This window comes from Lytechinus pictus, chromosome 3 (assembly GCF_037042905.1).
Source record: "Lytechinus pictus isolate F3 Inbred chromosome 3, Lp3.0, whole genome shotgun sequence".
In the NCBI taxonomy this organism is placed as follows: domain Eukaryota; kingdom Metazoa; phylum Echinodermata; class Echinoidea; order Temnopleuroida; family Toxopneustidae; genus Lytechinus; species Lytechinus pictus.
The window spans coordinates 17,689,494-17,706,535 of NC_087247.1; the positions used below are offsets into that span (position 1 = coordinate 17,689,494).

General features: G+C 35.9%; 1 protein-coding gene across 2 annotated transcripts; it reads left to right on the top strand.

The window, feature by feature from the left end:
* Positions 1-7,385: 7,385 nt before the first annotated feature.
* Positions 7,386-17,042, top strand: LOC129257704 (carbohydrate sulfotransferase 1-like). 2 transcript variants are annotated; one of them, XM_054896093.2, is made up of 3 exons: positions 7,386-7,917; positions 11,128-11,302; positions 15,335-17,042. In XM_054896093.2, the coding sequence occupies exons 2-3, from the start codon at positions 11,206-11,208 to the stop codon at positions 16,771-16,773; spliced, it is 1,536 nt and encodes a 511-aa protein (XP_054752068.2). In that variant the 5' UTR covers positions 7,386-7,917; positions 11,128-11,205; the 3' UTR covers positions 16,774-17,042. The 2 variants fall into 2 exon arrangements, with proteins under 2 accessions (XP_054752068.2, XP_063952610.1); XM_064096540.1 differs by lacking the exon at positions 11,128-11,302 and having other exon boundaries at positions 7,467-7,917.

Genomic DNA, 17,042 nt, shown 5'->3' on the forward strand with positions numbered 1-17,042 from the left:
TAAAGAAATAATCGCTATAAATCATTTTTTGAATTTTCATATTAATTTTTTTTAAAACTGAAAATGAATTATATATTCTACAACCGTGATGAAGAATGACATCAAGTTTAATAGATTCTGATCATTTAAACAAAACAAATCAAAACCAAGTAACTCTTTTGTGTTTTCATGTCACTTTCTATAGTTCGAAGAAAAAAGTGTTCATTAACGCCCCGTATGATCTAACTGTTGTGATCTCCACATCACACCCTCTCTCTTTCCATCTAATTCAAATCACGTTCTCTTCCCCTCCCCCCTCTGCACCCCCAACATACAGCCCCTTCCTTCTCTCTCTTATTTCGCCTCAAATTATTTCTGTTTGATCGACCCAACACCACTCCAGGTATCACAGGCCTAAATAATTTCGCATAGACTCGTGTGTTAAAGTGGCACTTAAAAAAACCCCAAAAAATAAGGATGAAATTCGGGGGTCAAAATAATGTTTACTACCTGTGGGTAGGATATATATCTGACAATCCATATCTGACCAGAAAAGGGTCACTCCACAGGCTCATTTTAAAAATAAATCGGCATTTATAGACATCACCTGAGGGAACAAATTCACCACCTGAAACAGTAAAATATCCCTTATTCTTCCGAGAGTCAAATATAGTTCCAAAGTTGGTGATAATCTTCCCAATTTGGGAAATGGAAGTTCAGTAGTTATCCAAAAGAGAATCAGTGTTAGATGGACAATCATATTCATGCACTTTGCCAATCAGCTATATCAAAATATAAATTAAAAAACAGACTCAACATTATTTTGATCCAATCACAATACTCGAGGTGAATATATAAGTTTATTTCCAAACCCTCTTTATATGGTGTATTTTTGTGAAGTCATACCCAAAGTACGCACAAGACCATTCAATCTTGATTAATTTTTTTTTTTAATCACGCGCCTTTATATTTTGTTTCATCATAATTATAAGCTTGTTGGTATTTAGGCCTCCGTCTTTACGCCCCCATGAAAATATTCATTCGCATGATTACAAAAACAAAGAAGAACGTAAATGTGATGAAAAAATACCGCTCACCTGATGACTGACTTCTCTCAGTTCTCTGCCGCATGGTCTCCAATCTTCATGTTCAATAATGTGTCCTTTGCCGGACTTGTTGGAATCAATAAACACTTGTTTCTTTTTATACAGTGTTATAAAGAAGCCTTAATGTTTCAGAAATATGAAAACCTTTCAGATAGTGAAATTTTCTTGTCAGAGATGTCTCCACTTTTGAGTTGGTGTACGTCTTTGTGATTTGAAGCGTACCTTGCAAAAACGACTGTGTCTGGCCATGCATGGTCCAGGCTGACAAGTTGTCGGACCCCGTTGCCACTCGCCATGCTCGCTGCATTCCTGAACCATAAGCTACGTTTGCATATCACCTGCTTCAGTTCAGATATTCAAAATTCCGCACCAAATACTTCTCACAATATCGGCAAACGTCTTTCTTGCCTTTGATGCGATGCATGCCACTGGCTTATATACAGATGGGGGGGGGGGGGGGGGGGGCTTTGGAGCCATGACCCCCAAGTTTTTTTTTTGTAATATAAAAGTCTTCTAACCATACACAAGTTTTTTGTAGAAATAATGTATAGCATTTATGAGGCGCCGGTTAGCTAGTTGCCTATTCAATGACACACTATATAATACCCCGGCTTCAGCCCCAGCTGCTAAGACTCTTGGTGAATTCAAGGAATTAATCCTGCTGGGTACCCATTTACCTCACTTGGGTTGAGTGCAGCACAATAAAGGGTAAATTTCTTGCTTAAGGAAAACACGCCAGGCTTGGATTCTAACCCGCGTCCCTCTACTTGATAGATGAGAGTCTTAACCACTAGACAACACTCGCATCTCTACAGAACTTTGTTCCATCAGCCATATGTAGCCCCCCTCCCTTATTTTTTTTTTTAGCTCACTACGCCACCAGTGCATGCCATACATTATGAATGGCACTTGTAGGCTACTCAAATAGATTCAGGGATTTAAAATAGCAAGCGTTCCAGTAACATCGTACATATAAATAAAACATCACACACAATACTTGGAATCCGATTTGCATATAATTTTATGAAAGACTATAAATTTTACTGGAAGAGGATATGCATTGTAAATAAAGTGGAACTTTTTCTAGGATGATAGACAAAAAACCTCATGATTTTTTTTTTAATTGTGATGCAGAGGGAAATTTCAAGATCGGAAAATGCCAGTTTGGTCAAGGTATGAAAGGATAGCTCTTAAACCCAATTAATCTTAACTCCCAGCACTCTCAACATTGTAACAATCGATATTGCTGACATATTTGGGTCACAAAAGCCGGAAAACATGGAAAAAGAGGGGCACTGGTATTTAATTTTTTTCACCTAGGAAATATTTCCAAGAGTTGATATGATAATCTTGAAAACATTATCATTGCGAAATTGTTCAAAAAGTTTTAATACCTAGCTTCATTTAACCTTTAAAAAAAATGTAAATCCTTGCATGATCTCCTGCCCCCCCCCCCACTCAGTGTTATTTAGGGTACGCCTATGCTCGTTCCCTCCCTTTGAAAGCACCCCCTATCGAAGGTATACCAAAATTTCTGAACCCTCCTTTCATGGGCTTTTCGCTGGCTTTTTCTGCCTTAGAGACCCCCCTAAATCCGGAACACTGCTCAATGTACCCCCTATCTCAGGTGAGCTCTCATTCCAACAAAAGGTCCGTACTTTACTTTTCAAAATGAAATAATCCTGAATTCAGGATTATTCAGGCTCATTCGAATAAGCTTTCAAAACTAGCAGGAATTTCAGGAATTTGATCCCGGGATTTGATCAATTTTTCTATGTTATTCAAAATATTTTATAACCCCCTTTTAAAATTTCTCAAGAGTCAAAAGATAGAGATAAAAAACACCCCCTTCTTAAAGAAATCTCCGGGTGAAAATACAAATACACCCCCCATTTTTACAATTCGCGGGCCGGACTTGTCCTGCGAAAAAGTACCCCTTTACCGGACATTTTGGGAACACGCATGCGGTCCTTCCGACCCCGGAGTGAGGGGGCCGGGCATGATCTCTTTTATTCATCCGTAAACAGGTGTAACTGCTTCATTGTAAAGTATGGTGATTTGATCAAAAACTTCATTGGTGTCAATTCTTTATGGAAACTGAAAATATTCTTTATTTTGACTCTTTAAATCAGATTTCGATATGACTTGCCTCAAAAAAGCTATTCCGCGCAAAAATAAAAGCACGTTATGAAAATACACTTAAGATCTATAGATAAATGGATGGAGATGTGACATCTTCTCAGCCTTTCTTTATCCCTTCACTGCAAAAAGGGCTGTTTAAAATTTTAAGCACGTTGTTTGCGCCCGTCACAACTGTTTTTAAATAAGTTGTTTAAAAAGTTTACACAATTACAATAAAATTTAAACAACTTTTTGTTAGAGTGAAAGGCTTAAACAACGTGCTATTTTTATTTTATTTTTTTTACTGTGTAATTCCAATACATCTCTCCCTCCATAAGTAATAGGAGAAAAAACTAATCAAACTTTCGGGGGCTAATATTCAGTGAATAGGCCTATAACATATTAAATTTACTAGTGTGAAAGAGCACTACTCCTCAGCTTTTTATTGATACCCTACTGGTAACTCTTACAACACTCATGACTCTGGGGTGAAACTTGCACTGATGCCTCAGCTGCATCAAGTCAACGTCAGGATCACTTCGAATAGCAATTAATGTTGTAGGCTCGATCTGCTAATGAATGCAAAGCTGAAAAAGTTGCAGTTCCTCCTTGACTGATCAGTTTCCATTTACTTCACCCAAAATTGGGGGGAAATGGAATCTGGACAGGATCTGAATTAAAAATCAATCAATTCAATCATGCATGGTCAGTGGTACAAATGAAATATCATTATCAATAAGAAAGATGAAGAATTGCTATTTAACATCCTTACTTCATATTAGCCGCCTACAGAGCTGTCCAGCATGCTATCAGACTGCATATGCCAACTCCAGAGTCTGTCCGCAGTTACGTAATGCCTTTACATGCAGATACAATGAACATGATGAAAGGTGAGTCTGTGGTCCGCTACTCATTCATTCGAAGGCAATTTGTACAAAATAATCACCTCGCACATTGAACACGCATTTGAATGGGGTAGATGTTCGAAACGGCCTCAATATCTTGTAGCTGAAAGGTCCATGACCTTATCCTATACAGAGTCACAGAGTGTGGTCATTTGTGAGTGATCTTTTGAGGGGATCGGTAGCAATAAAATCCGTGTACAGAGAAACTTTTAGAATGAATAATCTAATCTGGATACCCACATGGAAGACGCGTTGTTCCGCGATGGTGAAATCACAGACTCATCTGGAAGTGATGGGATTCGAATCACAAAGTCAAAAATGATAAACGTCACCGTCATTAACGAGCTAATGCTGCAGTCACATTTCCTTTACGACGGCCGCGCGGCGAGTCGAAAACAGCCGTTATATTCATTTTTATTCAAACCACCTATACGTAACTGGTAAAAAAATGTTTAAAGGTCAAGTCCACCCCAGGAAAATGCTGACTTGAATAAATAGACAAAAATCAAACAAGCACAACACTGAAAATTTCATCAAAATCGGATGTAAAATAAGAAAGTTATGATATTTTAAAGTTTCGATTATTTTTCACAAAACAGTGATATGCACAACTGAGTTACATGCAAATGAGATAGTCGATGATGTCCCTCACTCACTATTTCTTTTGTTTTTTATTGTTTGAATTATACAATATTTCCTTTTTTACAAATTTGACAGTAAGGACCAACTTGACTAAACCATATAGTATTAAACAATGCTAATTCCACATGTTCAGGGAGGAATTAATCGTTGTTTCACTTTGCAATGGGGAGAAAATTAAAATGTTTCATATAATAAAATACAAAATAAATAGTGAGTGGATGACGTCATCAGTCTCCTCATTTGCATACAGACCAGGATGTGCATATAACTGTTTTGTGAAATTAAGCGAAACTTTAAAATGTCATAACTTTCTTATGTTACATCCGATTTTGATGAAATTTTCAGTGTTATGTTTGTTGGATTTTTCTCTTTTTATTCAAATCAACTTTTTGTTGGAGTGGACTTCTCCTTTAAACGGCTGTTTTTAGACTGGCAGTACGACCCGCTTTAGGGGAAATGTGACTGCGCCATGAATGAGAAACGAGGGGATTTAAGCTCTGCAAGTGGTTGCCCCGGTAGCAAAGGTTGGCATTTTGGTGCTTCGAGTACGTGGATAGCTGCGCAACGCGGATACAAAACATTGCAAAAGGATGACATAACATAAATTAGTAGTAGTAGTGTAGTAGTAGAAGTAGTAGTAGTAGTGGTAGTAGTAGTAATAGTAATAGTAGTAATAGTAGTAGTAGTAGTAGTAGTAGTAGTAGTAGTAGTAGTAGTAGTAGTAGTAGAAGTAGTGGTAGTAGTGGTAGTAGTGGCAGTAGTGGCAGTAGTAGTAGTAGTAGTACTATAGTAGTAATAGTAATAGTAGGAGTAGTAGTAGGAGTAGTAGGAGTAGTAGTAGTACTATAGTAGTAATAGTAATAGTAGGAGTAGTAGTAGGAGTAGTAGGAGTAGTAGGACTAGTAGTAGTAGTATAGTAGTAGTAGTAGTAGTAGTAGTAGTAGTAGTATTAGTAGTAGTAGTAGTAGTAGTAGGAGTAGTAGGAGTAGTAGTAGTAGTAGGAGTAGTAGTAGTAGTAGTAATAGTAGTAATAGTAGGAGTAGTAGATGTAGTAGAAGAAGAAGAAGTACTAATAAAGGCAGATCCAGTAAGGCAGTGATAATTGGGGGCCGCAGAACGGTTTCATGTAAACATAGAAATACGAAGGTAATATTTTACATTTTTGTAACATGTTTATTGAAAAAATGGGGGGCTGAATTTGATGATTATTTTTTTATGAAACAAGATAATAATAACAAAATTTTAAAATTTCGCTTAATTTAACAAAACAGTTATACGCACACACTGGTCTGTATGCAAATGAGGGGACTGGTGACGTCACCCACCCACTCACTATTTTTGTTTTATTATATGAAATATTCAAATTTTCCCTCCTTGTCAAGTGAAAAAAATTCTCCCTGAACATGTGAAATTACCATTTTTTTAAACATTTTAAGGTTCAACAAGTTTGTCTGCATTGATAAATTAAGAAAAATGAATTATTGTATAATTCAAACAATAAAAAAGAAAATAGTGAGTGAGGGACATCATCGACACTTTCATTTGCATGCTGCTGAATTGTGCATAAAATAACATTAAGCTGTAAAATGTCATAGCTTTCTTATTCCACATCCGATTTTGATGAAGTTGTCAGCATTACGCTTGTTGAATTTTTAACTATTGATTCAATTGAACATTTTTTCTGGGACGGAGTTGACCTTTAATTTTACCAAGTTTGCAAACTGATTGACGTAACACATAATAATGCCAGCCTTAAATAGCACGAACGGGAAAATTATTCTGATACTATGTAATGTGAACTGGGGAATCCGAAATTTGATATCCCCTGTGGCGTCAAATTAGTAGAAGTGACTTTTTAATATCCGAGCAAAGTGGTCTTCGAGCTAATCATTGTACACCACAAAAAACCAAAAAGAGTCCACTAAAACACTCAATTCATAAACAGTTTCCAAAAAGACGTCGACTACGCCTGGCCGCCTGGCACACGGGACTTTTTTTTCCGACTTTTTTTCTTCACACTAGTGTGTATACTGCTATAGCAGTCCGTGTTGAGCATACCCTCCCTTCTGCATCAGGGGGGGGGGGGGCAGTCAAATGTATTGCTGTACACACGCGTGACCAAATTATTTCCAAACACCCGTAAACGAGTTTTTCTCTGTGTGCAAAATACCCCCTAAACAAGTTTTTAGCGGGCTTCATTTTGGCCGGCCCTAAACAAGTTGTCGCAAGAATATGACCCCTAAACAAGTTTTGTCTACTTGCTAACAATAAGCTTTAAAGAGGCGAGACTATATACATGGGTATTGCATGCCCCCCCCCCTAGTGCAGTTAAGGTTAAAATACCACAGTCGGGAAGAACCCGAACACTTTTCAGAAACGAGGAGGAAAAAGCCCCGGTGAAAAAACATACCCGACACCCGTTTGGCTAGTCTTTAAAAAAAAGCTTTAGAAAAAAAATACCCTAAATATATACGTTTGTCCCCGCGGGTTAACCACTTACCAGTCTTTCAAAATCACCTTTTTTAAAATAGGTGTTTTTGATACCCCTAACGAGTGCACGCGCGGCCCTCGTCCAAAACTGAAAAAACACCCCTTTAAACGCGCTTTTTTTTTGGGGGGGGCAGGCATGTGTACAGCAATATTGCACACCTTCCCTCGATCACACACTGAAAAACATAATATACTCTGATTTTGTCTAAACAGTTGTTTTATTGTTCCCGGTTCGTACGCACATAATAGTTTTCATACGAAACAATACTTTCTTTAAGTCAACAAACAGCATTATTTTGGTTTCGGTGGCATAATGCCTGGATTCTCTTGTCAGCCTCTGACGTAATCCTCGCATTAAACGCCACTGCATCAACTGCACTGCGACAGCAGCAGACCGAAGGCGACGGACGACGATACGTGGAAAACTCGACTCTCGCTTGCACCTGTAGAACATACTGCATCTTCAACCCAGAAATGATTGATGTCTTACAATGTATCATGGACGACTGATGAAAAAACTTGAAGATATGTCGAAGGTTTAACATCTTTGATTCGGGAGAATACACTAATTGAGTCAATGCAACCGGCAAATGATTATATAACTGTACCAGGCATTAATGAAAAAAACGGACAGAACAGAGAGAGCTAGAAATGATGTTATCATCCGAATTGCGGTGAGTTTTTTTTTACTGGTCAGATTAATTTTTCACCATGATACATTATCTTAAAAACCATTTCGAAATATTATTAAACATTCGTTATTATGGGTCGCTGTGCCCTTTCGTTTTTTTTAGGACAATGCAATCCCCAAATGATCATCAAACACATTTGTCTCTTACATCGTATACTCACAAAGATACATGGCATATATGCCCGAATATTTCATTGCTTGCACATACATAATTATATAGACAATAAAATTCAACTCGGAAAGATGTATGGGTACTTGTTATACAGTGGATAGAACCAGTCACTGAATAATACACTCGCTTTAAATCGATTCAGAGAGCGTAGTTAAAGCAGACGTATTACATAACGACCTTCATTATTTTCGCTTTTAGTGCTCAACATACAGCACAATGGTTCAAGTGTTGGTATTGGATTTAAAAACCAAACTCGAGTGATGACGCATATGCTATTCTGATAAGCTACCTTCAGATTAAATTTTAATCTTAAACCGTTGTAGATAAGATTAATCAAGGAATATACGAGACCATATGGATAAACTACACGGTATATGCGGACTGGGATATAATGTTATATGTTACATTTACCCATTCTAAATATCCAATAAGCCATCCGCTTCATGTACAAGATGTGAAGTACCAATTATCTTAAGCGTTTCGTGAAAATCCTCGGGAACATTCGATTTTTGTAAATTGGGTGAAGTTAACTGTATTTGACATATTGACTATTGCGAATGCGCAGTCCCCAAAAGGATAAATATTTTTTTTTCACCACAACAAATCAGTCGAAAATAATCATAGTCACTAGTACGTGAAATAAATCAAACATCGTTAATTTGAATAAAGGATTTAATTTTTGATACAAAGAGAAAAATAAACAAGCCGAACGCTGATAATTTCATCAAAATCTGATTGATAATAAAAAAGACGTGACATTTTAAATTTCACGCTTAATTCTGCAAAATAGTCATAATTATGAACATTCTAATCGATCAGGGAACCGATTATGTCATCCGCTCACTTTTTCTTTTGTATTTTATTATATGAAATATGGATTATTTTTATTTTCTCCTCGTTATATGAAACAAAATTTGATTCCTCCTTTAACATATGGTATTGTCATTATGACAACAGTATGGTGCTCCGTTGAAGGGTCTCCTTATTGTTGAATCTGCAAATAACTGAAATATCTTATAATTCTTATAATGAAAATTAAAACGAAACATCAACTCTCTTATTTGCATGAAAAATAGAAAAAAAAGTTGATAGTCAAAACTTCTAATATTCGCTTTGATGAAATTTTCAGCGTCAAGCTTATCAATTCACCGCCTTTAATTCAAATGAAATACATACATACATACATACATACATACATACATATATATATATATATATATATGTATGTATGTAGTATGTATTTATAAAACACGCAGATATTTTCATGTACTTCGGTATTTTTATATACTCCATATCATAATTGATTTAGGGCATACCCGTTTATGTGTTATAAAGTATTCACTGTAATAGTCATAGACGCATTAAATATGTTGTTATATAGACCAGAAAACCACTGAAAACTGACTTGTTTTAAAGGAAATCATTGATACTCTCTTCATCTCTCTATATATCTTTCTTTTTCTTTACCCTCTCTCATCCGCCTCGCTTCCTCTCCCCCTCTCTCATGGGAGAAGGTATTATAAATACCTACTTCATCAATTTACAAATATCCTTTGCAAACATCCACTGATGCAATATTATTTTGGTTCATGTCACTAGGTGCTCTTGAAAAATACTACAACATAAATTGCAAATTACATGGAAGTTGAAATATGTCCAAGCGATAGCAAATGCAAGTCTCAATCGATGAATTGATCTGGTGGAAAGGAAATAGTGTTTCCGGTCGTCGAAGGATCGGCATCCGGATAGGAATTGTTCGGTTAGCGATCGCACCTGTTTTGGAGTAAACGTATGATTATGATTATTATTATGAAGGACGAATAATGTCGCAAGATTATACAAGTACGTACATACATACACACACATACACACACACACCCCCACCCTTTAATACGCACATATATATATATATATATATATACATGTATACATACACACACACACATATATATATATATATATATGAAGAGCTCACTTGCAAAAGGGGTTAGGTCCATTTTTCATCAAATTAGATTTTTTGGTCTCAATGTATAGATTTTTAGTAGCTCTATATTATAGAGCTACAGATGATACCATAGAAAAGTTGAAATTCCAATTTAAAAGTGATCAAAAATGGCAAAGAAAAATCACTTTTTTTTCAAAAGGGGTTTGGTCCATTTCAGTTTAGTTGCAAAAGGGATTAGGTCCACACCGAATTTTTTTGGAAAAGAATATTTCAAAAAATATGAATAAAGGTAGATTTCTTTTATACCCAATTTTATGTTGTCATGGTAGGGAATCTTGAAAATTTAGTTTCGCATAAGAATATGCAATATAGGAGAATTAAAAAAAATGATTTTCTTGGAGTGGACCTAACCCCTTTTGCAAACAAACTCTTCTGAAGAGCTCATTTGTCAAAAGGGGTTAGATCCATTGTTCAAAAATTTTATTGTTTTCTGTCTCAAAACCTCTAAATTTTTAGTCACTCTGATGAAAACAAAGAAAATTTGAAATTTACATGAAAACGTGAAAAAAGTGAGAGGGAAAAAAAAATCACTTTTTTAATCAAAATAGATTGGATTCATTTCAGTTTACTTGCAAAAGGGCTTAGGTCCACAATGATAATTTTTAAAAGAATTTATAGAAAAAAATTGAAGACAGGTAGATTTCTTTTATACCCAATTTTATGTTCACATGATAGGGTAGTACATCATGACAATTTAGTTTTTCATAAGAATATTGCAGTAAGTGAGAATAAAAAACATGGTTTTTCTCAGAATGGTCCAAAGTGGACCTAAGCCCTTTTGCAACTAAACTCTTCATATATATATATATATATATATTCTGACTATTTTTATTATATATATATATATATATATATATATATATATATATATATATATATATATATACCACTTTGCATTTTGTTTGAAAAGAAAGTATTGCGTATATATAAACGTATACTATGCATCTTCTCCATCGACGCCGCTATAATATAGAAATGTTAAAATATCATTCATTATCTTTTCGATTTTTCATCAGGAGCGAGTTCCATAATTTTGATTAAAATGGAATCTACTATAAACGCGTCTTCCTACAGCACCATCTGCCTACCAAACAATGAATACTACAAAGTCAATAAGCTTCAGGTCGTTCTTGTCTCTCATCTTCGTCGTTTGTCTCCTCATCGTTTTGTACATTTTTCTGTTTGAAACAGGTATGGAAAAAAAACCCGGTGCATTATATTATATCGAATATCAGTTATGAAAATCAATTATAAATTCGGAGGTTTTCTGAGGACTTTCACAGAATCCTGCCGCCACATTCGGTCTCAATGCAGCAAGGGACAACAATAGTTTTGTGGATTTTCGAAACGACAAGGGGGAGAGGGCGAGCCTTAACCACTATAGATCCGATCGTAACATTATTGCTCTTGCGATTGTTTGCGATAATTTGGTCACAATATATGTTGCACACAATCGCAACGGTTGTAAGCAGTCGCACCACCAATTGTGAAAGGGGCTTCATGCATAGCCTGTACGGATGGACAATTCCACCCCTCCTTTTGCATGTTTTGGCATTGGTATTTCACGGATCAATTCTCCAAACTGACCTAGAGGAAGTGTACATCGATTTTTTTTTCATTAGGAATTAAAAATCGTCTTCTTCAACCCGTTGCTATTGTTATTATTCAACTCCAAATTCAAACTCCATGATTCAAGTCTAATATTGATCTTTGAATTCTGATGATAGCTAAATTCAAACTACATGCTAAAGTAGTTTCTAATAATGAAGAGCTCAGTTTCAAAAGGGATTAGATCAATTTTTCGTCAAATTTGATGTTTTTTGTCTCAATGTATAGACTATTAGTAGCTCTAAGATGATACCAAAGAAAAATTGAATTTCCCATTAAAAAGTGAACAAAAATGGCAAAGGAAATCACTCTTTTTCAAAAGGGGTTAGATCTATTCAAGTTTAGTTGCAAAAGGAGTTAGATCCACAAAGATTTATTTTTTGAAAAAGAATATCAAAATACCAAACAATGGTCAAGAAAAAAAAGACTACAAGATTTTTCAAGTTACCTTATGTTGGTAAAGCATCAAAGGAACTTGGAAAGAGAATCAAAATTATGGTTAAACAATATTGCAAAGATCTTCATATTACTCTTTCTTTCTCATCTTTCAAGCTCAGTTCTTTACTTTCTGTAAAAGATTAAATTCCCCAGGAACTTCGTGCTCGTGTCATATACCAATTTACATGTGCGAGATGTAAAGCTCGCTATATTGGTCAAACCAAGCGTCATTATAAGACACGAGTACAGGAGCACCTGGGGAAGGACAAAAACTCCCATATCTGGAAACACCTGCAATCATCACCCCAATACTTGTTACAATGCAATACCCACTGTTTCAAAATTCTCGACACTGCTCAAACAGATTTTCAACTAAAAATAAAAGAAGGGCTTTTCATCAAATGGAAACAACCTCAACTAAACCAACAGGTGTACAATTACCAAATAATGTTATCCATTTAATTTAACCCACCCCTATCTGATAAATCCATAGACGCTGTAAATTTTTACTTCACTCCATTTAACAATTGAATTCACACCTTGTAATCTTATGTAACTACATTCTTGAAATTTTACTTGACGTCCTAACTGTATAAATGCAAATGACTCTGTTCATAATTTTCAGGCTGATGATGAGGTGCGACACCTCGAAACATGTTCCGTTTATTAAAATGTTATGTTCTATTCTTTATTTTTGTCTTCAATATCAAAATAATATGAAGACAGGTAAATTTCTTTTATACCCAATTTTATGTCACATGGTAGGGTATCATGAAAATTTAGTTTCGCATAAGAATATTGCAATGTGGGAGAATAAAAAAATGATTTTCTTAGAGTGGATCGAACCCCTTTTGCAACCAAACTCTTCTGAAGAGCTCATTTGTCAAAAGGGATTAGATCCATTTTTCTTTAAATGTCATCATAACTTAGAAGGTATATAGACCTAGTTCATGAAACTTGGACATAAGGGTAATCAAGTATTACTGAACATCCTGCCTAGTTTCAGGTCACACGACCAAGGTCAAAGGTCATTTAGGGTCAGTGAACTTAGACCATGTTGGGGTACTCAATATCAAAATCTTAACCAAGGTTAAGTTTTTGAAATGTCATCAGAACTTAGAAAGTATATGGACCTAGTTCATGAAACTTGGACATAAGGGTAATCAAGTATTACTGAACATCTTGCCTGAGTTTTATTTAGTATTTTTAACTTTATGATTCATACCAAAATCAATTACCGATATATTATGTTTTTTACGTAAAGAAAATTGTATTGTATACAAATGTTATGAATGCAAAAGAAAACAATAAATCAAATCAAAAGTTTCAGGTCACATGACCAAGGTCATTTAGGGTCAATGAACTTAGACCATGTTGGGGGATTCAATATCAAAATCTTAATCAAGGTTTAGTTTTTGAAATGTCATCATAACTCAGAAAGTATACGGACCTAGTTAATAGAATTTGGACATAAGGGTAATAGTGTATAATTGAAGATCCTGCCTGAGTTTCAGGTCACATGATTCAGGTCAAATGTCACTTACGGTCAACGAACTTTGGTAATGTTGGGGGTATTTGTGGAATTGTCATCATACATGTAACTTTAAAAGTTTATGGATCTAGTTCATGAAACTTGGAGATAAGAGCAGCAATGTATCCCTGAATACATTGTGCGTGTTTTAGGAACATGGTCATGATCAAAGGTCATTTAAAGGTCAAGTCGACCCCAGAAAATTGTTGATTGAGTCGATAGAGAAAAATCAAACAAACATATGCTGCAAATTTCATCGAAATCGGATGTAAAATAAGAAAGTTATGACATTTTTAAGTTTCGCTTATATTTCACAAAACAGTTAAATGCATGCACAATTCAGCAATATGCAAATGAGAGACTCGATGATGTCTCTCACTCACTATTTCTCTGTTTTTTATTGTTTGAATTATACAATATTTCAATTTTTACAGATTTGACAAGAAAGGACCAACTTAACTTAACCATAAACTGTTAAAATAATGGTAATTATACATGTTCAGGGAGAAATAAAACTTTGTTTCAATTGACAAGGAGGAGAAAATAAGAACATTTCATATAATAAAATACAAAAGAAATAGTGAGTGGGTGACGTCATCAGTCTGCCAATTTGCATACCGACCAGGATGTGCATATAACTGTTTTGTGAAATTAAGTGAAACTTTGAAATTTCATAACTTTCTTATTTTACATCCAATTTTGATGAAATTTTCAATGTTTTGCTTGTTGGATTTTTCTCCTTTTTTTCAAATCAACTTTTTGTTGGGGTGGACTTGTCCTTTAAAGGTCAATGAACTCTGGCCGTGTTGGGACTAAGTGTTGAATAGGCATCATAACTAAAAAGTTTATGGATCTAGCTCATGAAACATCGACATATGAATCACGTATAATGATTGTTTTGCACATGTCTTAGGGCACATGATCATGGTCAAAGGTCATTTTGGGTCAATGGACATAATATTTTATTATCATATTAGTGTTTTCTTCTGTGAATAATTATTCATTACCTGTTTTCAAAGGCAGCACTGCTGCTACATCGAATTGCGTAATGCAGGCGAGACTGCCAGAGGCGTTACACTCGTTCATAAATTTTATTGTTGTTTGTCTCAAAACCTATACCAAAGAAAATTTGAAATTCACATTAAAACGTGAGTAAAAGTGGCAAAAAAAATCGCTTTTATTATTCAAAGAGGGATGGGATTAATTTCAGTTTGCTTGCAAAAGGTGTTAGATCCACAATGATAATTTAAAAAAAAAATGTATATAAAAAATGAAGGCAGGTAGATTTCTTTTATACCCAATTTTATGTTCACATGATAGGGTAGTACATCATGACAATTTAGTTTCTCATAAGAATATTGCAATATGGGGAATGAAAAAAAAACATGATTTTTCTCAGAATGGTCCAAAGTGGATCTAACCCCTTTAGCGATCAAACTCTTCAAAGAGAGATGCCGAAATAAACAGTTTCTTGTTCCAAATATAAACCGAAACCTCCTTTGGAGCTGTGGTCTTTGATATTCAATACGTGTCAAAGTCGAAAAGATTACGTTAGTGAGCAACAAATTTTCCCTCGCTTCTCAATGTTAATTTATATTCTTGAGTATGTGTTTCAGGAGTAAAGTGTTTATACATTTCATTCACAGGTAAATATCCCGTTCTGCAGAGACACAGGGAGACGGAATCTCGAAGACTCTTTAGCATATATGCAACAAATCAATCACAACCGGTAAGTGAGTCTAACACCAATTCATCAGACGATGACTGGCTCAACGAGATATTACAAACAATGTCTGAAAATGAAGATTATTCTTCTGAAGGAGCCTGGTTGAAAACCACAGAATCCCCAACTCAAACCACATCTAAACCTTATCAAATCGACCGACGGCAGTACCACAAACCAATCTTCGTCCCAGCGAGCAAAGAGGTAAAAATGCATGATACATTAACTGGCAACACTTCTCGTGTCCAAGTAGTAATCCTTACCTCTAAACGATCCGGTTCGTCCTTTCTTGGGGAGTTGTTCAACGCTAACCCGTATGTGTTTTATGTATACGAACCTCTATATGTGCCGATGGAAGATGTTTATACTCATAACTTGGCTGGGGATTGGTTCAAAAGGATTGCGGACGATGTTTGGAATCACACATTGAGGTGCAATTTTTCAACCAAGTATCCACCCGATCATTCCTGGTTAAAGCGCGGAGACGCCTCGTTTGATTCCTGCGAGTCCAATGCAGCGATCAAAAGGTCCAGTTTGCTATGTCCAGTGCTGAGGATACCTCTACAGAAGATAGGACCTGTCGTTTCTGGCCTGTGCCATGATCGCCCTTATACAGTTCTCAAGACAATTCGGGTCCAGAGTATCTTAGAACTGAAGAAATTTATTGAGGACCCTGGCTTAAATATCAAGATTCTCCACCTGGTCAGAGATCCAAGGGCTGTCATGAGCTCAAGATGGAATTTAAAGGAGTCAAATAAAGATCTTTTTCGACGGAAGGGTCCTGGAGCGGACGAGGTCTTAGACTTGTGCGACCACATGCAGCAGAACGTAGCACTTGGTTCTAGCACCCCCGACTGGTTGAAAGATAGGTACATACGAGTTCGAATGGAAGACATAGCCCAAGATCCCATTGGCGAGACAAAACGACTGTATGATAAGCTTGGAATGCGGTTACACGACGACGTTTTGTCTTGGATAAAAGAGAACACTCACGGATCGACGGATGGTAGTGAAACATTCAATCCCTATTCTAGGACACGTGACACTAAAAAGGTGGTTAACTCTTGGAAAAGTAAACTGTCAGTACCATCGATTCAAAGAATCGAATCATCATGTTGGAAATTGATGAACGCTTTATCCTACGAACGTTTTTCATTGAAAGACAGAACAATATATAAGAAACCAGAAAAGAAAGATAACGGCCTGAACATTCAAAGGTCATCTGATGTCATTAGGAGCAGGAAAAAATTCCCACCAGAAAGGCACAAACTTTCAAGATTTCAAAGAAATCAATATATTGGAAAGCCTAACAATACTCACAGACAGACACAACTGCAATTAACTCGGCAAGATAGGGTTTGATACTAGTAAAATTGCAGTGAATGTTTGGCAAATAAGTTGTCACTTTCACAATCCGCAGTTTGTCCATTTTACGTGACCCTCTTGAAGATCCCGGCCATGCGACCGGACCCAAAAGTGAAATTGACAAATCATATATCAATCGAAAATTTATAAACTTCTAAACACAGCGATGCAAGGTTTATGCATTATCACCGGTTCCCAGCTGAGTAGTTTGCTAAAGAATAGTTCCACTTATATCGGGCTTTGAAAATAACGTGCTTTTCGCCGGC

Excerpts from the sequence above, each read along its gene's own strand:
- LOC129257704 (XM_054896093.2), top strand. The coding sequence starts at position 11,206 with ATGAATACTACAAAGTCAATAAGCTTCAGGTCGTTCTTGTCTCTCATC. Across the intron at positions 11,303-15,334 it reads CATTTTTCTGTTTGAAACAG|GTAAATATCCCGTTCTGCAG; the intron begins GTATGGAAAAAA and ends TTTCATTCACAG.